Source organism: Mobula hypostoma, chromosome 6 (assembly GCF_963921235.1).
Source record: "Mobula hypostoma chromosome 6, sMobHyp1.1, whole genome shotgun sequence".
Taxonomy (NCBI): Eukaryota; Metazoa; Chordata; class Chondrichthyes; order Myliobatiformes; family Myliobatidae; genus Mobula; species Mobula hypostoma.
This window is the reverse complement of record NC_086102.1, coordinates 175,004,871-175,029,901: the sequence shown is the minus strand read 5'-3', so window position 1 is coordinate 175,029,901 and position 25,031 is coordinate 175,004,871. Positions and strand designations below refer to the sequence as shown.

The 25,031-nt window shown below is 41.8% G+C and overlaps 1 protein-coding gene across 1 annotated transcript in view; it reads left to right on the top strand.

Moving 5' to 3' along the window:
* Positions 1 to 25,031, top strand: part of LOC134348621 (activin receptor type-1-like) — a 111,313-nt gene that overhangs the window by 75,497 nt on the left and 10,785 nt on the right. Inside the window, exons 6-8 of the mRNA XM_063052286.1 lie at positions 1,790 to 1,936; positions 10,677 to 10,952; positions 24,422 to 24,619. Of these exons, the coding sequence (XP_062908356.1) occupies positions 1,790 to 1,936; positions 10,677 to 10,952; positions 24,422 to 24,619 (621 nt within the window). The remainder of the gene's footprint in view (positions 1 to 1,789; positions 1,937 to 10,676; positions 10,953 to 24,421; positions 24,620 to 25,031) is intronic.

Below are 25,031 nucleotides of genomic sequence, written 5' to 3'. Positions count from 1 at the left end.
GGGAGGGCATTGATATTTACTATTTTTTAGTAAATAGTTGGAAAGGTACAGAATCAGTATGCTGGGTTCTGCGGTTTTCAAATATCAGTGGAAATGAACTGTGAACAGGTTTTTTATTTGAAGACTAGTTCTTTTTAGAATTAACTAGCTACCTCCATACCTCCAAAAAATGTCTCAAATAATCCATAGCAACTGTTATGTTCATGCTGAATAAGCAATTTTATATTTTGTTCGTGAAGTGTGTTACTTTCTAGGACATCAAAGAACTGCAACAAGTTTTAAAACTTCCATGGCTGAGGTATAGGAGAGAAAACGCCAGAGGGTCGAAACTGAAACTTTGGAGTAAAGTGGAAGTAACCTGCGATACCATAACTAAAATATAATGTTAGAATATAAATCACAACTAAAATAAACCATCCGTTGGTTGTCACATGGTTTCAAAACAATGTACAGTGGATTGTGGTTAATTGGTTAATTGGGGCAGCTGCTTATTTGGGCCAACACTTAATGGACAAGATCTAATGGAGTGATTGTAATGGAGTTGGGTAAAAGGGGAAAAGTTCAAAGCAAACACAAGAATTTTTTTTCACTCGGAGGTGAGATTGTGGAACGAACTGCCAGTGGTGGATGCGGGGTCTATTTCAACATTTAAGGGAAATTTGGATATGGATGGGAGGGGTATGGTGGGCTATGGCCCGGATGCAGGTCAATGGGACTAAGCAGATTCATGGTTTGGCAGAGACTAGATGGGCTGAGTGGCCTGTTCTATGCTGTAGTGTTCTATGACTTCACGATTCTAATTGAGAAACTAGCCAGGATTCCCTTCATTTATTTGGTACACTATACTTCTTCATTGTTGTAGGAGATTGTTGCCAGTTTCTAACAGTTGAACGTGTGCACTTGTGTATCCATTAGACACTACCCTGTGCTTAGAATGAACAGTTTTTAAATAGCATCAGTTGTGTGTGCTTGTATTCAAACAGCAGAGATTTTTGCCACTGATAGCAAAAAGTAAGCAGTGAGGCAATTCAAAAGTGTTTTGCTCACTGCCACTTCAAGCATTCAGGTTTGGAGATGCAATCATCAGAAGGATTATGTGAAGGCAGTCCACTATCTACATGAGGTGTCTGTGCTGATTTTGTCAACTTACAGTCAATCAAACGAATGTGGCAGCATACACTGAGTTCCTCTGTTGATATCTATTAAGAACTAATTCAGTTTTCTAGTACTGTAGTAGTATTAATAGTGTTTTAATTTGTTCTGCATTTCATTTAAAAACATAATTTGTTACTCAGTTAAACAGTAGTTTATGTTTTTATATACCTTAAACTATTTCCATGAAACTTCGGTTAATTGGGGCAGCCACATAATTGGGCCAAAATATATCAGTCCTGATTTATCCCAGTTAACTGGAATCCACTGTATTTTGAAGAATGCAGCAGTATTTTGAACAAAGTACTGTTGCCTATTGCTACAACTCAGATTTGCTTACTTCTTCAATCTGAAGGTATTGTTTCTTTCTTTGAGCTTTAAATGTGATTTTTTTTAATATAAAGAAGTTTGTTTTTTGTGTTTGGGCAGTAAACTAATCACTGTATTAATTAATGAATTATATGACTGGATTGCACTGCTTGTAGTTTTTCATTTTAAATTCAGGGTGTTTGTTGAATTAACTAATCACCAGTTTATTAAAAGGGTTTTTAGGTTAAGATGTGGTATGTTGAAATGTGTGTTTAGTAAATGTTCCAATGGGTCTATAATGGTGTATCTCCTGTGGTCCTCTTCCTAGGTAAAGGGCGTTTTGGAGAGGTTTGGCGAGGTCTGTGGCAAGGAGAAAATGTTGCAGTGAAAATATTTTCTTCCAGAGATGAAAAATCCTGGTTCAGAGAGACTGAGATCTACAACAGTGTACTCTTGCGAAATGAGAACATTTTAGGTGAGCAAGTTATTGACATGTAATCCTCAGATGTCAGTAAAATTCTGCAAACTCGTGGTTTGCACATACACTTTTAACCTTGAAACAAAACATCTGTAATGAGTCCATCACAGGCTGCACTGTTGCAGTTTTCACTGCTACATTTGGCAGCAAATCAGTGATTTTTTTTAACATGAACTTGATTTTTTTGTATTTTCTTTCTGTAATGATAATTAGAAAAGTTTTGTGTTGACTCAGAATCATGTTTGAAACTATCATAATGTTTAAATATGCTTAGTTTATAATTGATATTGTTTTATTAAATCTTGTATACATGTCCCAGTCTTGATTATGAATGAAATTTCTTTTTGCATGCTGAAAATTCAGCCTGATTTGTTGCAGTTGATCATTTTCGCTGTTGAGACCTTGTTCTTTTATCCTTAGACAACTGTACCTCTATTTTCTCCCTTTTGATCAAGTTACTAAGCATCTGCTCTAAAATTCACTTTTGTTGCTTGATATCACATATTGCTCTTTGACATGAAGCACTGACGTATATTAAGGGAGGTCATAAGTTTTCCTGATTTGTAGAGACAGTCAGTGTGTAAATGAGAAAATATGACTGGAGCCCTCAAATTAAATGAGGTTCAGCACCATTTGGCCCTATCAGGGTAAGATAAAGGAGGGAAAATGGGTGTGAGATTAAACCAGGAAGAAATATAAATACAATTAAGTAGAAATATTAAAAACCCTCATAAGAATGTCAGTAAATAGATGAAAGAGGTCTTTTGCGCGTGTGTGCGCACGTGTGTGTGCGTGTGTATATACGCTAATTTGTTAGTGCTAGAAATCTTGAATAAAAATACTCAGCCAATTAGCCTGCATCTGTAGGATGGGAAGCAGTTAACATTTTGGATTGTCAGCACTGAAAAGGAAATGGGTAGCTTGAAAAGCTGTGAGGATGGTTATAACTCTGATAAAGTCAGAGAGCAATGCAGCATGAAACGGGCCCTTCGGCCTGTCTTGTGCATGCCAACCAAGATGACCAGCTGAGTTGGTCCCTTTTGCTTGCCCTTAGCGAATATACCTCTAAACATTTCCTATCCAAATGCCCATCCATGTGTATTTTAAATATCATTGCTCTTACCATCACCATTTCCTCTGCCAACTCATTCAGTGTTCCCATTGACGTCTTTACACCTCAGCGTCAGATGGAGTGGGGGCATGTCCAGCCTGAGCTGCCCATTCGCTCATTAACCAGATAACTTTGTCTCCATGGTCACCCCCGCTTCACATGTCTGAGTCATCCCCTCAACCCCCAAATCATCTTGCAGCTTTACAAGCAACACACACAAAATGCTGGTGGGCGCAGCAGGCCAGGCAGCATCTATAGGAAGAGGTACGGTTGACATTTTGGCTGAGACCCCTGTCAGGACTAACTGAAAGAAGAGATGGTAAGAGATTTGAAAGTGGGAGGGGGAGATCCAAAATGATAGGAGAAGACAGGAGGGGGAGGGATGGAGCTAAGAGCTGGAAAGTTGATTGGCAAAAAGGATACGAGGCTGGAGAAGGGAGAGGATCATGGGACGGGAGGCCTAGGGAGAGAGAAAGGGGGAGGGGAGCACCAGAGGAAGATACAGTGACAGGGACAGAGGGAGAAAAAAGAGAGAGAAAGGCAAAAAATAAATAAGGGGTGAGGTAAGAAGGGGAGGAGGGGCATTAACGGAAGTTAGAGAAGTCAATGTTCATGCCATCAGGTTGGAGGCTACCCAGACGGAATATAAGATGTTATTCCTCCAACCTGAGTGTGGCTTCATCTTGACAGTAGGGGAGGCCATGGATGGACATATCAGAATGGGAATGGGACGTGGAATTAAAATGTGTGGCCACTGGGAGATCCTGCCTGGCCTGCTGCGTTCCACCAGCATTTTGTGTTTCTTGAATTTCCAGCATCTGCAGATTTCCTCGTGTTTGCAGCTTTACAAGCCCCTTTTGTCATCTTTTCAGTTCTGAAGAAGGGTCTCTAACCTGAAGAGTCGATTCTGTTTCTCTTGCCATTGATTTGGCCTGGTCTGCGTGTTTCCAGCATTTTCTAATCATGTACCCATTCCTCGTTTAGGTCTAGTATAGTGTGTTATCTGTAAAGCTGGTTTGTGAAGTTCCTGATGGGGCTTTTTACCCCATTTACAATCTGTCTGAATAAACTTGACTGAGCTGACCACCATTAGATATCTGAAGGGTTTCATGAACCCATGAGCGCTACTTCATTATTCCCCTTCAGCACTATTTATTGTATCTTATTAGTAGTTTTTATGTCTTGCACAATAATGCTACCGCAAAACAAATTTCACAACATTTGTCAGAGATGAAAAACTTGATTCTGATCCATCAAATGAACTTTGGTTATGTACTAATATTAGCTGTGACAGTAAGTACCGAGGAGAACATAAAGAGTCTGCAAAGAGAGCGTGGTTAGATCTATGGAAAATACATGAGCTGGGGTATTATCTGAGGAAATGTGAAATTAACACTTTAGTATGGAAAAATGATTTTTTTTCTCTCTTAAATGTAGGTACTGGGCTCCAGAAGGTTACAATGTTCTTGTTAACTTTTGTTTTGCAAGTACAAGCAACTGGGGTGAAGGAGAGGAAAAAGCGCTGTGATAACTTGTATGACAAATTGTTGCAATATGTTGTGAACTCTGTTTGGAGAGGCGACTACAGAAGTTAATTAATTTAATTAGAAAGTATTGTGTTCTGATGAAAAGGACTTTTGAAAGTGTTTTCTTTGGTCTTGTTTTTTATATATAAAAAAAAATTCTCAGCCACTAGTTGTATACCTTCTTTTACTTTCTGTCAAGTCAAGAACTTGGGATGAGAGGTTGGCCAATCACATGGAACTACGGTGCTGCTTTGTTTAGAAGAGTATGAATCTTTGACACTCTTTTTCAAAGGGATATAAGTGTTAACATATGGAAAATTGAAAATTTTCAGCATCAAGAGATCTGGGAATGGGGCAAAAACATTGCTTTTGCCCATATCTTCCTCTGGAACAGGAGGACCTAGAATTTGACCTCCTGTTCCTGTTTATTGTGTGTATGTGTGTGTGTAGGTTATCTGTCTCTGTTTTAGAACCATGGAACCATAGAACATTACAGCGCAGAAACAGGTCTTTTGGCCCTTCTTGGCTGTGCCAAACCATTTTTCTGCCTAGTCCCACTGACCTGCACCTGGACCATATCCCTCCATACACCTCTCATCCATGTACCTGCCCAAGTTTTTCTTAAATGTTAAAAGTGAGCCCACATTTACCACTTCATCTGAAAGCTCATTCCACACTCCCACCACTCTCTGTGTGAAGAAGCCCCCCCTAGTGTTCCCTTTAAACTTTTCCCCCTTCACTCTTAACCCATGTCCTCTGGTTTTTTTTCTCCCCTAGCCTCAGTGGAAAAAGCCTGCTTGCATTCACTCTATCTATACCCATCATAATTTTATATACCTCTATCAAATCTCCCCTCATTCTTCTATGCTCCAGGAAATAAAGTGCTAACCTATTCAACCTTTCTCTGTAACTCAGTTTCCCAAGTCCCGGCAACATCCTTGTAAACCTTCTCTGCGCTCTTTCAACCTTATTATTATCCTTCTTGTAATTTGGTGACCAAAACTGCACACAATACTCCAAATTCGGCTTCACCAACGCCTTATACAACCTCACCATAACATTCCAACTCTTATACTCAATACTTTGATTTATAAAGGCCAATGTACCAAAAGCTCTGTTTACGACCCTATCTACCTGTGACGCCACTTTTAGGGAATTTTCTATCTCTATTCCCAGATCCCTCTGTTCTACTGCACTCCTCAGTGCCCTACCATTTTCCTTGTATGTTCTACCTTGGTTTGTCCTTCCAAAGTGCAATACCTCACACTTGTCTGTATTAAACTCCATCTGCCATTTTTCAGCCCATTTTTCCAGCTGGTCCAAGTCCCTCTGCAGGCTTTGAAAACCTTCCTCGCTGTCTACTACACCTCCAATCCTTGTATCATCAGCAAATTAGCTGATCCAATTTACCACATCATCATCCAGATCATTGCTATAGATGACAAATAACAATGGACCCAGCACTGATCCCTGTGGCACACCACTAGTCACAGGCCTCCACTCAGAGAACCAATCCTCCGCTATCACTCTCTGACTTCTTCCATTGAGCCAATGTCTAATCCAATTTACTACCTCCCCATGTATACCTAGCGGCTGAATCTTCCTAACTAACCTCCCATGCGGGACCTTGTCAAAGGCCTTACTGAAGTCCATGTAGACAACATCCACTGCCTTCCCTTCATCCACTTTCCTGGTAACCTCCTGGAAAAACTCTGATAGATTTGTTAAACATGACCTACCACGCACAAAGCCATGTTGACGCTCCCTAATAAGTCCCTGTCTATCCAGATACTTGTAAATCCTATCTCTTAGTACTCCTTCCAATAATATACCTATTACCGACGTCAAACTTACCGGCCTATAATTTCCCAGATTACTTTTAGAACCTTTTTTTAAACAACGGAACAACTTGAGCTATCCTCCAATCCTCCGGCACCTCACCAGTAGATACCGACATTTTAAATATATCTACCAGGGCCCCTGCAATTTCAACACTAGTCTCCTTCAAGGTCCGAGGGAATACCCTGTCAGGTCCTGGGGATTTATCCACTCTGATTTGCCTCAAGATAGCAAGCACCTCCTCCTCTTCAACCTGTATAGGTTCCATGACCTCACCACTCGTTTGCCTTATTTCCATTGACTCCATGCCATTTTCCTTAGTAAGTACAGACGCAAAAAAACCCATTTAAGACCTCTCCCATTTCTTTTGGTTCCATACATAGCTGACCACTCTGATCTTCAAGAGGACCAATTTTATCCCTTACTATCCTTTTGCTCTTAATATACCTGTAGAAGCTCTTTGGATTATCCTTCACCTTGACTGCCAAAGCAACCTCATGTCTTCTTTTAGCCCTCCTGATTTCTTTCTTAAGTATTTTTTTTTTGCAATTTTTATACTCCTCAAGCACCTTATTTGCTCCCTGTTTCCTATACATGTCATACATCTCTCTCTTCTTCTTTATCAGAGTTCCAATATCCTTTGAGAACCAAGGTTCCTTATTCTTATTCACTTTTCCTTTAATCCTGACAGGAACATAAAAACTCTGCAATCTTAAAATTTCTCCTTTGAAGGCCTCCCACTTACCGATCACATCCTTGCCAGAGAACAACCCCTCCCCAATCCATGCTTTTTAGATCCTTTCTCATTTCTTCAAATTTGGCCTTTTTCCAGTTTAGAACCTCAACCCGAGGACCAGATCTATCTTTATCCATAATCAAGTTGAAACTAATAGTGTTATTATGATCACTGGAACCAAAGTGTTCCCCTACACATACTTCTGTCACCTGTCCTAACTCATTTCCTAATAGGAGATCTAATATTGCATCCTCTCTAGTTGGTACCTCTATAAGTTGATTTAGAAAACTTTCCTGAACACATTTTACAAACTGTAACCTGTCTAGACCTTTAACAGTATGGGAGTCCCAATTAATATGTGGAAAATTAAAATCCCCGACTATCACAACTTTGTTTCCTGCAGTTATCTGCTATCTCTCTGCAGATTTGCTCCTCCAATTCTCGATGACTATTGGGTGGTCTATAATACAACCTCACTAATGTGGCCATACCTTTCCTGTTTCTCAGCTCCACCCATATGGCCTCGGTAGACAAGCCCTCTTATCTGTCCTGCCTGAGCACTGCTGTAACATTTTCCCTGACTAGCAATGCCACCCCCCCCCCCCCACCCTTCATTCCTCTGCCTTTATAACGTCTGAAACATCGGAACCCTGGAACATTAAACTGCCAGTCCTGCCCCTCCTGCAGCCAAGTTTCACTAATAGCTATAATGTCGTAATTCCATGTGTCAATCCACACCCTCATCTCGTCAGCCTTCCCCACAATACTCCTTGCATTGAAATAGACACACCTCAGAAGATTATTACCACCACACACAACCCTTCTATTTGTGACTTTGCATGAACTGTTTTTCCCTCTCTTTTCACAAGAATTCAAGAAAATAGGCCATTTGGCCCTTCAAACCTGCCCTACCATTCAGGTTCAAGTTCAGGTTTAATTGTCATTCAATCATACCTGAATACTCATGAACACAGCCAAACAAAACACTGGGGCCAAGATGCAAAACACAATACCAACAGTCATACACAGCACAAGGGACATATATAGCATGTATAAGATAGAAGTCACACAGTCACAGAAAAGAAATAGAATATAGACAGTTCTTGTTCCTATGGATCTGCAGATGAACGCAGTCCAGCTTGTCTTCCGCTGAGCGAACACTGGAGAGCAGCACTGACAGTCGGGGCCAGCCCTGGTCCAGCATGGACACTGAGCCGCACCGCCTCCAATGTCACCTCTCCTGAATGGCTGCAACAGGTGACAATGTGGCACGGGCCTAGTCCGCACTACAACTGAGGCCATGCAACTCTCCCGCTGCCGGTCTTTCCAATAAACCAGTGAACCAGACTTGCAGTATTCTAAGTCAACTATCCCCACAGGGTCTTGCAATCACAAGAAAAAATCTGACAATCACCTGCTGTTAAATTGCACACTGTCTTCGCACAGTGATACTGTATAATGATGGCTGAACTGTGCTACCTTCAAATCAACTTCCGTGCCTGTTCCCCATAACTGTTAATTCCCTTTTCTTTAAAATACTTATCTATTTCCAGCTTAATATTTAGGGAAAGAATTCCAGAGACTCATCACCCTTTGAGAAAAGATGCTTCAACAATTTTAAATGACTGACTCCTTATTTTGTAGCTGTCTCTTTGCTTATGATTCTCCCACTGGTGGAAACATTCCAATATCTACCATGTCAACCCGCCCTAGAATCTTCTGCATTGGAATGAAGTCACCACCCTTCCATCCCACCCTGCCTGTCCTTTTAAACTCCAAGGAATTTAATTGCAAACTGTGTGGCCTATCTTCACAATATTATACTCTTATTACATAAATTGGATTGGAGAGATCTCTTTGAACTGCCTCTCAAGTTTCTATCACATTTAGGTAAGGAGACAAGCAGTATTCTAGGTGTGGCCTCAACATGTAATAGTGACAAAATCTCCCTATTCTCAAACTCCATCCCTAATGTGATAAAAGCCAATATGCTATTTTCCTCCACAACTACTAAATAGACTTGGTTGCTAACATTTTATGATTCATACTTTTTACACCTTCCTCTTAGAACTTGAAAGTTGATTGAGGGAAAGCCATTTCCTTCATGCTAATGATACGAGTGTCCTTAACGATATTTCTTGTATCGTCAGGATGGGGCTTTTGCGAAACACTTTAATCTTTTTTCCTCTTTCTTGGTGGTATGTAAAAGCAAATTAATGTTCTTTATTTGATCCTTGATGTGCTGAGTTGGCATAAAGTTAGTTGACAGTGCATCAAAATTAATTCATTCTTTATTGTAACATAAAGAGAAAATGCTGTTAATGTTCAGCAGGTCAGGAAGCATCAGTGGAGAGTAACAGTGAACATTTCAGAATCAGGTTTAATATCACTGGTATATGTTGTGGAATTTGTGGTTTTGTGGCAGCAGTATATTGCAATGCATATTAGTAAAAACCATGAACTACAATAAGCTCACTATATAAAAATAAGTCATGCAAAAAGAGAGCAAAAGAAAAGTGAGGTAGTGTTCATGGAATCAATGTCCATTCAGAAATCTGATGCCGGAGGGGAAGAGGCTATTTCTGAATCACTGAGTGTGTGTCTTTAGGCTCCTGTATCATCTCCTTGGAGATAGCAATGAGGAGAGGGTGTGTCCTCAGTGATGGGGTCCTTAATAATGGATGCTGTCTTTTTTTTTTGAGCCATCCCCTTTGAAGGTGTCCTGGATGTCCGTGATAGAGCTTGCTGAATTTACAACTTTCTGCTCTCCATGGTACATCTGTAGGCATTTGCAAATGTCTTCAGTGAAATAACAATTCTACTCAAACTCCTAATGAATAATAGCCAGTGTCGTGCATTCTTTGTACGTGCATCAATATGAAGACTTTTAATTGCTTGCTTCCTTTTATCACTCGCTATGTAATATTGGAATTACTGACAGGGTCAGAATTTAATGTTGGCTTGAACTGTTCCATGAACTCTTGTAATGCTTGACGTGAAGGTACTCCCACAGTATTACAAGATGAGGAATTTGACCCAAGAACAATATAAGAGGTTTTTTTGTTTGCCTTAACGTTAAGGTAACAAGGCAAAACAAAGGGGCCTACTGACATTTCTCCTAGTGCTTACACTTGGTTAGGGATGTCCTGTTAATGAGTGGATGGAGGTGATACACACTGCAGCCATGGTGTGTTGTGGTGGGATGTGACTGGGAGTGATGGGTGAGATGAGAGAATAGAAGAATCAAGACCCTGTAATGAGATTCTACCTGCACTACTAAGTGTGGCTTCTTTAGAGCAGATGTTCCCAACCTAGGGTCCACAGACCCCTTGCTTAACGCTATTGGTCCATGGCATCAAAAAGGATGGGATCCCCTACTTTAGGCCATTAAAATGAATGACATGAGGAAGAAAAATAATTTATATTCTTTTAATTGGCATAGGAAACATACTAAATGTCAGTGAGACATGCTGTAGAAGAGTGCCTAGCAATTGTGAAGCTCACCATCTGTATCTCTTTCTATAGGCTTTATTGCGTCTGACATGACATCCAGAAATTCCAGCACACAACTGTGGCTAATTACACATTACCATAAACTGGGATCTCTTTATGACCACCTGCAGCACAATGCATTGGATACCATTGGCTGTTTGAGGATATCCTTGTCCATCGTTAGTGGTCTAACACATTTGCACACAGAAATAATTGGGACACAAGGAAAAGTCGCCATTGCACATCGAGATCTTAAAAGCAAAAATATCCTCGTTAAGGAGAATGGACAATGCTGCATTGCAGACTTGGGTAAGCACTTCGAACCAGGTTTTCCATTTGCTGCTACTGAGATGAAATATTTGTTAATAATGAGATTAAAGACCTCCGATCCATCTTGGAAATAGTTTAGTAGTATTTAAGATGTTTGGATATTAATTTTGTGTTATTGAATATGATAGAGTCAGTGATCATCAACAACTACGTTCAACAATCAACAAAGGCTGAGTTTTGCTTTTTTTTTTGTTTGGTGCTATCACCCATTCAGGGTCTGGTGGAGGTGGTGTGGGGTAAAAGTAATAAAATTAGTGGTTTGAACAGAAGGAATTACGATACAGAGTTTTGACCTGAAATATTGTCAGTTCCTCCACCTCCCCCCCCCCCCCCGATGCTGCTTGAACCTTTTAATTCCTGTGACAGATTGACGTTCTAAAAAAAAATAAAGACAGCAGTTTCTGTTGTCTGGCATGAGAATTTTCACTCAGTGCAGTGATGCACAAATTTTATGTTGTAAGATGAAAATCAGATGAACTGCAGACCATGAGTGTCATTTGCAGCAAGCAGTCATCGGGTTAGTAAATTATTTACTGATGTCTTTATAATCAGTGTTGGTAAACCTACAATGTCGTATGCACCTGATTAAGTCTCTTCTGGATTCTCCTGCTTGGTTTTCAGTGCACCATGGTGATAACTATGGACAAGAATCACCTGGTTCTCTTTGACTGATTTCACAGGCTGCTTCCTGGGCATAGCTCTCTATCAAAACATGTTCTATGTCTCATGTGGTCAATTTCTTCCACCTCTCCATAGATTTTGAATGTGGGGGGAGGATATTAACTTGGGAGCTAACATCCCCTTCTCATGGTCCTCAGGCTCTGTCTCCCTGGTGGTCTTTCTGATGCTATCTTTGAATAGGTTGTGCACAAATAGAATGCTTCAATGAAGTCTCTTCACCATTTACTGCAGAACACTCAGATGATGCACGTCTCAATTCTAGTTGACCGGTAGTGCATTCCTCAATTTAAAAAAAAAAGATAAAAAGTTAGTTTTATTTGTTATATATACTGTACATCAAAACATAGTGAAATGTGTCATTTTGCGTCAGTGACCAACTCAGTCCGTGGATATGCTGAGGGCAGCCCAGGCTTCCGTCACCAACCTAGCATGCCCACAACATACAGTGCAAACCCTAACCCAGACGTGTGTGGAATGTGGAAGGGATCTGGTGTCCCCAGAGGGAGCTCATGTGCACCTTTCTTACCGTCAACGGCAGGAATTGAACCCGGATCATTGGCCCTATAATGCGTTACTACAATGCTACTGTGCTGTCCACGTGTGAAAGTGCTCAACAACTGTGGTAAGACTTCATTCCGATGCCAAGATCCAGAGAAGAGAGAAGTAATGAGTAATCGTTATTCTCCAGTGTCCATCCCTCTAGGTAGGAATGGCTGATGAAACTGTTGATAAGTTCAGATTTTGAGGGTCTAGACACTTTTCTACAAACAAAATACCATAAGATATAGGAGCAGAATTTGGCTATTTTCCCATTGAGTCTGCTCCACCATTTCACAGAGCAGACCTATTTTCCCTCGTGGTCCCAATCTCTTGTCAAGAGCACTATCTGAATGATGAGGGACAGAAACCTATGTGAATAATCTGGGTTATTAATAGAATCATGGTAGGGGAAAATGGGTTCTTTGCCCCAATGTGTTCATACCAACCAAGGTGCCCAAATGTGTTGGTCCCATTTGCCTATATCGGACCATATCCCTCTAAATCAGGGGTCCCCAACCTTAATTATGCCACGGACCAATTCCATTATGCGAGGGGCCTGTGGTTGTGAGGTTGGGAACTCCTGCTGTAAATCTTGCCTGTCTGGGCTCTATCCACCTCCTCTGGCATCTTGTTCCACAAACTCGTCATCCTCTGGAAGAATTTTCTCCTCTTTGTCCCCTTTATTTTTTTCCCATCTCAATTTAAGCTGATACCTTTCTAGTTTTGGACTATGCTACCCTGGTGGGGGGGGGGGGGAGAGACTGTGACCATTCACCATAACTGTGCCTCTCATGATTTTATATGCCCCTAAAGTGACTGCAGCCTCCTACACATTGTGAATTTTTTTCTGCACCCTTTCCAGCTTAAGGACATCCTTCTGATTCCTTGGCAACTGGAACTGCACACAATGTTCCAGGTGCTGTCTTGTCAACATCCTGCACAGCTGTAATACAATGCCCCAACTCTTCTATCCTGTGTCTTGACTGATTAAGTAAAACATGCCAAATGCTACAGTCCTCATTCTGTTCAAAAGGTTCCAAGTAAATTTATTATCAAAGTCACCAAAAACAACCCTGAGATTTGTTTTCTTGCGGTCACTCACAGTAACTACAAGAAACACAACAGAATCAAGGAAGAACCACACCCAACAGGGTGAACAAATAGCTAATTTCAAAAGACAACGAATTGTGCAAATACAAAAACAAATAAATAAGCAATAAATATCGAGAACCTGAGATGAAGAAGAGTCCTTGAAAGTGAGTCCGTTGGTAGTGGGAATAATCCGGTGATGGGGACGAGGCAAGTTATCCCCTCTGGTTCAAGAGGGGATAATGTCATGCTACCTGTGTTGCCAGTTACAAGGAACTATATGTCTGTACCTCTTGGGTTTCTCATACATTCCCCAGGGCCCACTGTACAAGTTCTGTCCTGCTTTGACTTCCCAAAGTACAACTCTGCACTTGTCAGATTTAAAATCAGTCTGCTATTCCTTGGCAAGTTGTTCTAGATCCTGTTGTAATCTTTAATATTCTTCTCCTCTGTCCTCTACCACCAACTTTAGTGTGATCTGCAAACTTACTAACCATACCAAAGACTGCAACCTTTATTCAGAAAAATTAACTGCCCTCTGTCTCGTATGACTAAGTAAATTCTGTAACCAATTGGCTAGTTCACCCCCCACCTCTTATGATCGAACCTTTCAGCCCAGCTTGCCATATCAGAATTGGGTTTAATATCAATAGCATATGCCATGAAAGTTGTTAACTTAATGGCACCAGTATAACGCAATGCATGATAAATATAGCAAAAAAAATTACAGTAAATAGATATGTATATTAAATGTTAAATTTAAAGAGTGCAAAAATAGAAATATATTAAAGTAAAAAAGCGTTCACGGGTCAACGTCCGTTTAGAAATCGGACTCTCAAATAATAACGAGGCAGCCTACAGAAAAGAAGTCATCACCCTGACACAGTGGTGTCAAGAAAACAATTTCTCCCTCAATGTCGCAAAAACAAAGGAGCTGGTTGTGGATTACAGGAGGAATGGAGACAGGCTAACCCCTATTGGCATCAATGGATCTGGGATTGAGAAGGTGAACAGCTTTAAGTTCCTCGGCATACACATCACCAAGGATCTCATGTGGTCTGTACATACTGGTTGTGTGGTGAGAAAAGCACAACAGCACCTCTTTCACCTCAAACAGCTGAAGAAGTTCGGTATGGGTCCCATATCCTAACAACTTTCTACAGGGGCACAATTGAGAGCATTTTGACTGGCTGCATCACTGCCTGGTATGGGAACTGTACTTCCCTCAATCGCAGGACTCTGTAGAGAGTGGTGTGGACAGCCCAGTGCATCTGTAGATGTGAACTTCCCACTATTCAGGATGTTTACAAAGACAGGTGTGTAAAAAGGGCCTGAACAATCATTGGGGAACTGAGTTACCCCAACAGCAAACTGTTCCAGCTGCTACCATCTGGGAAATGGTACAGCAGTATAAAAACCAGGACCGACAGGCTCTGGGACAGCTTCTTCCACTAGGCCATCAGATTAATTTACGCTGATACAATTGTATTTCTATGCTATATTGATTGTCCTGTTGTACGTATTATTCATGACAAATTACTATAAATTACACATTTAGATAGAAAAGTAACATTGTCGTACTGGATCGACCGATGCAAAGACAAAAGTACCACAGAAACACTAACACACGTAGTTCTTTTTCAAACCTTTATTCTTTACTCATAGCATGCTATGGGGGAAGTTACAGACTGATCTCCTAAAAGAGCCAGTCCAGACACTGCCCCCGAATTACACAGTTCTCCACAATTGATAACGTTGATCAGGTAGCAGGAAATCTTACGATTACAAGTTTAGATAATATTAGAATCATTCCAATCACATGCTAAGATACAATTAGATGTAAAATAATCATTGGTCAGTTAGTTATAATTATTTTAAGCCAAAGCTAGCCCATCAGTTCCTCTTTCGGACCCTTCCCCTTTTCTCCAGAACATTCTAGTCCCTACACTATACTTCCCATATTTAGCTATACCTTGAGCTGCTTCTGCAAGATCAGATAGTTCATTATTTGAGCCTTTGCCTATCTTTAGAGAACAATGACTAGTACGTCACCGGTTGTTGGGTAAAGCTTCTGTTTGACTGTCCAAAACAGTAAGCTAAGGCGCACCCAAGGTGATTGACCATTGTTCTTAGTCTATACTCCTATTTCCCCTCCCCTTCACCCCATCAACATAAAGATTTTTACCCCTCAGTATGTGAAGGATGTAAGTAATAAAGTCAATTCAATTCAAGAAGCTGTTCCTGAACTGCTGATTGTGTGTCAGGCTTCTGTACCTCCTTCCTGATGGTAACAATGAGAAGAGGGCAAGTCCTGGGTGATTGGGGCCTTGACAGTAGATGCCACCTTTCTGAGTCACCGCTCTTTGAAGATGTCTTGGATTCTATAGAGGCTAGTAATTCCCATGATGGAGCTGACTAGTTTTACATCTTTCTGTAGCTTTTGATCCTGTGCAATAGCCCCCTCCCCAACCTTGTACCATCAGTGATGCAGCCTGTCAGACTGCTCGCCACGATATATCTGTAGAAGTTTTTGAGTGTTTCATGTGACAAACCAAACCTCTTTAAACTCCTAATGAAAAATAGCAGCTGTCTTGCCGCCTTTATAGCTGCATCAGTATGTTGGGACCAGGTTAGATCCTCAGAGATCTTGACACCCAGGAACTTGAAACTGCTCACTCTCTCCACTTTTGATCCCTCAGTGGATTGGTCTGTGTTCCCCTGTCCTGCCCCTCCCAAAGTCCACAATCAGCACTTTGGTCTTACTGGTGTTGAGTACAAGTTTTTTGCTGTATCACGATTCAACTAGCTGGTATATCTTGCTCCTTTTTGCCCTCTTGTCTCCATATGGAACTTTGTCAAAGGCTTGCTAAAAGACCACATTGTCAACATCTGCCTTCTTGCCCACATCAGTCCTCTTGATCACTTCTTCAAAAAATTCCAATCAAACTTGTAACACGTGATTTCCTATGCACAAGTTTATGCTCACTGTCGGTCATAGACTTTCTAAATGCAGATAGACCCTGTCTCTTAGAATCCCCTTTAGTCACTTTCCCACTGCAGATGACAGGCTTACTGGGCTTGTTCTTGCAAACTTTTTAAAATCCATAACATTACCTGAGAAGACTGGAAGTTATCTAATCTAAATCTGAAAATAAATTGCTTATTAAAGTGAGCTGGGTCAAAACTGGCATCTCCAAAGATTTTGCAAAGATTCTTCACTTCTGGACACGTTTTTACCTGCTTTCTGACGTTCTCCACCCACCCTTGCTGAGTTATTGATCTAGCGATTCCTTCAGTAATGATTGTGCGTGCTCTGGTGTCATCACTGAGGCTCCAGTTAAGTGCTGGATGGAGAACATTGTGGATTTTGGGAGTTATTTGAGCAGCCTGTGGTTACTACTGAAGTTACCAGTCAAGCCCCCTAATGTTGGCTGTGGATTCCTAAAACAGTGTAAGTAGCACTGTTGAATTCCAAAAAGTATGATTAACCTTGGTATCGCAGCATAAAGGAATATGACATGCATTGCTGGAGGCTGATCATCTTGGTCTTGATGTCATTACAGAAGTTCCTAAAGTCCAAATAAGTTTGGACTTAATGCATTTAAACAAATTATCGCTGCTTAAAACTGACGGAAGCAACACGGATTGTGGTCGGAAAAGCCCATGTAGGATACTGTGGAGGAAGTGTTGCTGCAGATCAGGGGTACAATTGCGTTTAAGGAAACAGGGTTTGAAACTCCCTATACTGACCATCTTGCTGGCAAGCGTGCAGTCTCTAGTGAATAAAATTGATGATCTCAGAGCTGGGGTGCTGAATCAGAGGGACATTAGGATCGCGTATGTCCTTTGCTTCACAAAATCCTGGTTAATCCCTTCCGTACCGGATGCAGCATTTCAGATCGATGGGTTTACTATACGTGGTCGGGATAGATCTATAGAGTCTCTCAAAAGCAGAGGTGGAGGCATATAACTCTCAATCAACTCTTCTTGGTGCTCAAATATATCAGTGCTGTCCCAATTCTGCTCACCAGACCTGGAATATCTAGCAGTTAAGTGTTGTCCTTTTTATCCACTACAGCAGATCTCCGGGGTCATTTTGGTACACCTTACATTCCACCTCAGGCCAATGTCAATATCAGGCTTTAGATGATCTGAGCAATGGGATCAGACACATGAAACAGCTCACCCTAATGCCTTCACTGTCATTTTAGGGGATTTTAACCAGGCCAGTCTGGAAAAAATCACTAAGCAACTACCATCAACTTGCAATACTAAAGGAAGCAACACACTGGACCTTTGCTACACCACCATCAAGAATGCCTACCGTGCTATTCCATGCCCTCACTTTGGGAAGTCTGATCACCTGGCTGTACTTCTACTCTCTGAGTATAGGCAGAGACTGAAGACTGCAGCACCAGTAGTGAGGACCAAGGTAAGGACAAGGGAAGCACAGGAGCGCCTATAGGACTGCTTTGAATCAGTGGACTGGACTGTATTCAGGGATTCATCTTCGAACCTGGATGAGTATGCTGCAGTTGTTACCGACTTCATTAAAACCTGTGTGGATGAGTGTGTGCCTACAAAGAATTACTGTACATTCCCAAACCAAAAGTCGTGGATGAACCAGGAGGTACGTTGTCTGCTGAAGGCTAGATCTGTGGGATTCATGTCTGTCGACCTAGGCCTATACCAGAAAACCAGGTATGATTTGTGGAGGGCTATTTCAAAGGCGAGGAGACAATATTAAATGAGGTTGGAGGCGACATCGGATGCACGGCAACTCTGGCAGAATTTGCAAGACATTACTTCCTACGAGGCAAAATCCAATAGCGATGCTTCACTGCCGGATGAACTCAATGCCTTCTATGCCCGCTTTGAAAGAGAGAACACAATACAGCTTTGATGATCCCTGCTGAACCTGATAATCCTGTGATCTCTGTCTCAGAGGCCGATGTTAGGCTGTCTTTGAAGAGAGTGAACCCGCGCAAGGTAGTAGGTCCCGAGGGAGTATCTGGTAAGGGTCTGAAAACCTGTGCCAACCAACTAGCAGGAATATTCAAGGACATTTTCAACCTCTCACTGCTGCAGGCGGAAGTTCCCACTTGCTTCAAAAAGGCAACAATTATACCAGTGCCAAAGAAGAGTAATGCGAGCTGCCTTAATGACTATCTCCTGGTAGCACTCACATCGACAATGATGAAATGCTTTGAGAGGTTGGTCATGACTAGACTGAAATCCTGCCTCAGCAAAGACATAAGACCCATTGCAATTTGCCTATCGCCACAATAGGTCAACTGCAGACGCAATCTTAATGGCCCTCCACATGACTTTCGACCACCTGGACAACACAAACACCTATGTCATGATGCTGTTCATAGACTATAGTTCAGCATTTAAACAGCATCATTCCCACAATCCTGATTTGAGAAGTTGCAGAACCTGGGCCTCTGTACCTCCCTCTGCAATTGGATCTTTGACTTCCTAACCGGAAGACCACAGTCTGTGCAGATTGGTGATAACATATCCTACTCGCTAATGATCAATACTGATGTACCTCAGGGGTGTGTGCTTAGCCCATTGCTCTACTCTCTCTATACACATGACTGTGTGGCTAGGCATAGCTCAAATACCATCTATAAATTTGCTGATGATACAACCATTGTTGGTAGAATCTCGCCCTGTGACGAGAGGGTGTACAGGAGTGAGATATGCCAACTAGTGGAGTCGTGCTGCAGCAACAACCTGGCACTCAACATCAATAAGACGAAAGAGCTGATTGTGAACTTCTAGAAGGGTAAGACGAAGGAACACATACCAATCCTCATAGAGGGACCAGAAGTGGAGAGAGTGAGCAGTTTCAAGTTCCTGGGGTCAAGATCTCTGAGGATCTAACCTGGTCCCAACATATTGATGCAGCTATAAAGAAGGCAAGACAGCGGCTATACTTCATTAGGAATGTCAACAAATACACTCAAAAACTTGTATAGGTGTACCATGGAGAACATTCTGACAGGCTGCGTCACTGATTGGTATGGTGGGGTGGGGTGGGGGGGGGGGTGCTATTGCACAGGACCGAAAGGCGCTGCAGGGGGTTGTAATTCTAGTCGGCTCCGTCTTGGGTACTAGCCTACAAAATACCCAGGACATCTTTAGGGAGGGGTATCTCAGAAAGGCAGTGTCCATTATTGAGGACCTCCAGCACCCAGGGCATGCTCTTTCACTGTTACCATCAGGTAGGAGGTACAGAAGCCTGAAGGCACACACTCAGCGATTCAGGAACAGCTTCTTCCCCTCTGCCATCCGATTCCTATCCTAAATGGACGTTGAACCCTTGAACATTACTTCACTTTTTTTTAATATACACTATTTCTGATTTTTTGCACGATTTTTAACCTATTCAATATGCATATACTGTAATTGATTTACTTATTATTATTATTTTATTTTATCTTCTTTATTATGTATTGCTTTGAACTGCTGCTAAATTAACAAATTTCATGTCACATGCCAGTGATGATAAAGCTGACAACATACATCAAAGTTGCTGGTGAACGCAGCAGGCCAGGCAGCATCTATAGGAAGAGGCGCAGTCGACATTTCAGGCCGAGACCCTTCGTCAGGACTAACTGAAGGAAGAGTGAGTAAGGGATTTGAAAGCTGGAGGGGGAGGGGGAGATGCAAAATGATAGGAGAAGACAGGAGGGGGAGGGATAGAGCCGAGAGCTGGACAGGTGATAGGCAAAAGGGGATACGAGAGGATCATGGGACAGGAGGCCTAGGGAGAAAGACGGGGGGAGGGGTGACCCAGAGGATGGGCAAGAGGTATATTCAGAGGGACAGAGGGAGAAAAAGGAGAGTGAGAGAAAGAATGTGTGCATAAAAAGGAGTAACAGCTGGGGTACGAGGGGGAAGTGGGGCCTAGCGGAAGTTAGAGAAGTCAATGTTCATGCCATCAGGTTGGAGGCTACCCAGACGGAATATAAGGTGTTGTTCCTCCAACCTGAGTGTGGCTTCATCTCTACAGTAGAGGAGGCCCTCCCCACTGATCTCTCTCCTGGCACTTATCCGTGTAAGCGGAACAAGTGCTACACATGCCCTTACACTTCCTCCCTTACCACCATTCAGGGCCCCAAACAGTCCTTCCAGGTGAGGCATCACTTCACCTGTGAGTCGACTGGGGTGATATACTGCGTCCGGTGCTCCCGATGTGGCCTTTTATATATTGGTGAGACCCGACGCAGACTGGGAGACCGCTTTGCTGAACATCTACGCTCTGTCCGCCAGAGAAAGCAGGATCTCCCAGTGGCCACACATTTTAATTCCACATCCCATTCCCATTCTGACATGTCTATCCACGGCCTCCTCTACTGTAGAGATGAAGCCACACTCAAGTTGGAGGAACAACACCTTATATTCCATCTGGGTAGCCTCCAACCTGATGGCATGAACATTGACTTCTCTAACTTCCGCTCGGCCCCACCTCCCCCTCGTACCCCAGCTGTTACTCCTTTTTATGCACACATTCTTTCTCTCACTCTCCTTTTTCTCCCTCTGTCCCTCTGAATATACCTCTTGCCCATCCTCTGGGTCACCCCCCCCCGTCTTTCTCCCTAGGCCTCCTGTCCCATGATCCTCTCGTATCCCCTTTTGCCTATCACCTGTCCAGCTCTCGGCTCCATCCCTCCCCCTCCTGTCTTCTCCTATCATTTTGCATGTCCCCCTCCCCCTCCAGCTTTCAAATCCCTTACTCACTCTTCCTTCAGTTAGTCCTGACGAAGGGTCTCGGCCTGAAACGTCGACTGCGCCTCTTCCTATTCCTCTTCCTGCGCCTCAGCTGGTGAACGCAGCTGCTTGGCCTGCTGCGTTCACCAGCAACTTTGATGTATGTTGCTTGAATTTCCAGCATCTGCAGAATTCCTGTTGTTTATGATAAAGCTGATTCTGATTCTGTCACTTAGCTGTTTTGTTAATGATCCATCCTTCGTGAGATGAAATATTATGGAATTTTCTTGCCATTTGCTTTTCTCTTGGGTTTTACTGTGATGCATTCCCATGCACTAACCATTTCAATCTGGGTAATGATCCCAGAATAGAAACGTTTATTGCTCATTTATATTTAATTCCATTTGCTGTGATTTCCATTAATGAAATGGTCTGCAGAGTATTTGCTGTTTCTACCACCAATACGGAGTAGCTGCATTCTACATCTATGTAAAATTTGACTGTAAGTTGACAAGACCCCTTGACAGCAGCTCCCAACCCATAATGCCAAATACCCAGGAGTGCTATGATATCTAGTTTGCACACCACTTCTCGGAAATGTCTTGCTATCTTTTACCAAAGCTGGGTCAAAATCCTTGAAATCTCTCCTAAAGTGCTGCTTGGATATGATCATCACAGCAGAAACTGCATTGCTTTGAGAGTGTGGCTCAGCCCACCTTCCCAATAATTTCTGGATGGGCAATAAATGACATCCTTGTAATGTTCATTTCGTGCTCTTGGAGACTTAAAAAAAAAGTAAAGGTGGTTGGATTGCTTCAGTGACAACATGATGTACTTGGCAATTCTTGCTCCTGATAATGTCTTTGGAAGTTGAAGAGGGTGGAAGGTGTTGTTTCCGATCTAGACAAACAGTGGGGCATTAGTTACCCTATGGATGTCTTTTAACTTTCAAGTTGATAATGCTATTCTTTAGCATGTGTAAATCTCAACAATTTTAAGTGTGTGCTATTTCTGATGAGAACACACCTATTCAGAATGCACAACAGAAATTTTCCCTCTCAAAATGACTTCAATCATCAAGCCATCTAGCGTTTTTGCCCACTGCACTTATGATAGCATTGGGATAGCCGTAAGAGCAAGAAAGAAATGGTTGGTGTTTATATCCACTTTTAATTGGTAGTTTAGAACTTTCAGATGCCTAATCCCACGAAGTATTTTTTTTAAGTGCAGGCAATTCTGTATGAAGTACTGCAGTAAATGACCCGATTTATTAATCTGTACATGGCTGAGGGATCAATGTTGACTGATATCAGCAACCTCAATTTTTGAAAATGGTACAATGGAAGCCAAAGATGGCGGACAGGATTCTGTTACATATCCCAAAGGAACATGAAATGTTTGTTCATTATTTTTCTGAAGTGCTAACTGGAATTATGGACTCCTGCCTATGCACTGGTCCTTGAACCCATGCATTTTCTCGTTCTTGCGATATATTGTTGATTTTAAGCTAAAACCGGTATATGATTTCAGAATTCCATACTTGGATACCTGAAGTAAACATCACCTATTGTGTTATCCCAACTTAGATCCACATTATATTTATCGGCACCTGCCTTCATGTGACCGCTTCCTGGTTGCACGTGTACTGTAACTCGCTGCCTTGTCTGTACCCCAGCATCTAATTTGAAATGTTCCGCTGCCCTTGTCTGCTGCAACAGGTGGAAATTAACCCATAAAAGATGGTTCAGTCCAGATAGTCTGCAGTGGTCGTTCTCTGCCAAGCAAGGAAATGGTTCCAATCGTATTCAATTACTAAGATGCATGCCAGGAGATTACTAGTCCCATTCCTCATTTCCAATACCCGATGACTTATTCTCTTAAACTCTGATAGAATGTACTTTTGATTTTTGTCACAAGCCCAACTTAGGGTAATTTATAGTAGCCAATTAAGGCCATACAATATAGGAGCAGAACTTGGCCATTTGGCCCATCGATTTGCTTCACCATTTCATCACGGCTGATCCACTTTCCCTCTCAGCCCCAATCTCTTGCCTTCTCCGCGTATCCCTTTATGCCCTGGCTGATCAAGAATCTTTCAATCTATGTAAACACACATAAAATTTGGCCTTTCTGCGGCACCAAATTCCACAGATTCACCACTCTCTGGCTAAAGAAATTCCTCCTCATCTCCATTCTAAAATGGCACCCCTCTATTCTGAGGTTGTACCCTCTGGTCCTAGACTCTCCAACCTAAGGAAAAATCCTCTCCACATCCACTCTTGCATTTTTGTTATTTTTGTATGTGTGTGTTGGGGAGAGGGGAAGGGTTTAGGGGCCGACGTTCTTATTGCGTTTTGTGCAGGGGGAGGGGTGTTTGGGGCAGTGATGATCGTGTTGCCATTCTTCTTTTTGTCGGGGTGGGGGTTGGTTTTTCTTTGTACTTCTATCGTTTTTCTTTCTTTCTGTAGAAGAAGAAACTGAGTTGTAAATTGCATACATACTTTGATAATGAATGAACGTTTGAACGTTCTGTGGAGGTCTTTCAATGAGGATACTCTTCATTCTTCTGAATTCCAGTGAGTGCAGTCCCAGAGCATTCAAACACTCATCATATGACAAGCCTCTCCATCCCAGAATAATTTTCATGAGCCTCCTTTGAACTCTCCCCAATGTCAGTACATCCTTTTCTAGATAGGAGGCCCAAAACTGCTCATAGTAGTGCCATTGTGTTTTTTGTTTTGTGGGACGAAACCCATGTGGTCAGGAAAACCATGTGAACTTGACAATAGCAGCATTGAAAATTGGCATCAAACTTGGGTTCCAGCAACTTTGAGGCTACAGTAGTAGAATTTAGTGTCAGACAATAACCATAGAAACATATTCCAGAGTGTCAATACTTGTGTGTGCAAAGAACATTCATTTTATCACTATTGTTTCTTCGGGTTCGCCCCAGGTTCCATTGATTTTTAGCACTCTTAATATTGTCTTGTTGCTCAAGTTTTCAGTCCTGTGGCAGACAAAAATATGATAAAGTAGTGAATTTTAAAGGTTTGTACATGGTTAATTGTGCACTGTTTGGTTTTGTGGACAGACCAATGAACTGGTACGTGGTATATTTTAACAATTTTTTTCCTACAGCTTCCATGCTGATAAATTGTTAATATATTGGTGGTCACTATTATTTAATTATTCCCTTATCTGTGCACTGTTGTCTCTCATAAAAACTTTCCTGTGTTACACTCTTCTGAGTGCTTTTCTTTGCTCCTTGACTGCAAATGGTACTATGTATAGCATTATTCAAACACTGAGCTGGTTTTGCTCAGAATATGGCAAAGCAAAAATAAAGTATCAAGTGAGGATTGTTCTAATATTTTATGAAATGTTATGTTTTTTTCTGTCTCTTAATTTTCTTTTAGGTCTTGCTGTGATGCATTCCCAATGCACTAACCTTTTAGATGTGGGTAATAATCCCCGGGTAGGTACAAAACGATATATGGCTCCTGAAGTATTGGATGAATCAATGCAGGTGAACCTCTTTGACTCTTATAGGAGAGTTGACATCTGGGCCTTTGGTCTCGTTCTGTGGGAAGTAGCAAGGAGGACTGTGAGCAATGGTAAGTGTTTGGGTAGTATTGAGAAATTAAATTGTTTTCTGAAGAGAATTATAACTTTTTTTACAATTGACTCTTTTCAGTATCTTGTGTTATCCGCAATTAATTTCAAGTGCGCAAAGAGTATTTTTGATCCCGTAGTATCCTATATCTAAAATGCACAAGTACATGATTAATATTTAAAAACGCAAACATGAGAAAATCTGCAGATGCTGGAAGTTCAAGCAACACACACAAAATGCTGGTGGAATGCAGCAGGCTAGGCAGCATCTATAGGAAGAAGTACAGTCGACGTTTTGGGCCAAGACCCTTCGTCAGGACTAACTGAAAGAGCAGCGTTTTTTTCTGTTTTTTCAGTTAGTCCTGACGAAGCTTCTCGGCCCGAAATGTTGACTGTACTACTTCCTATAGGTGC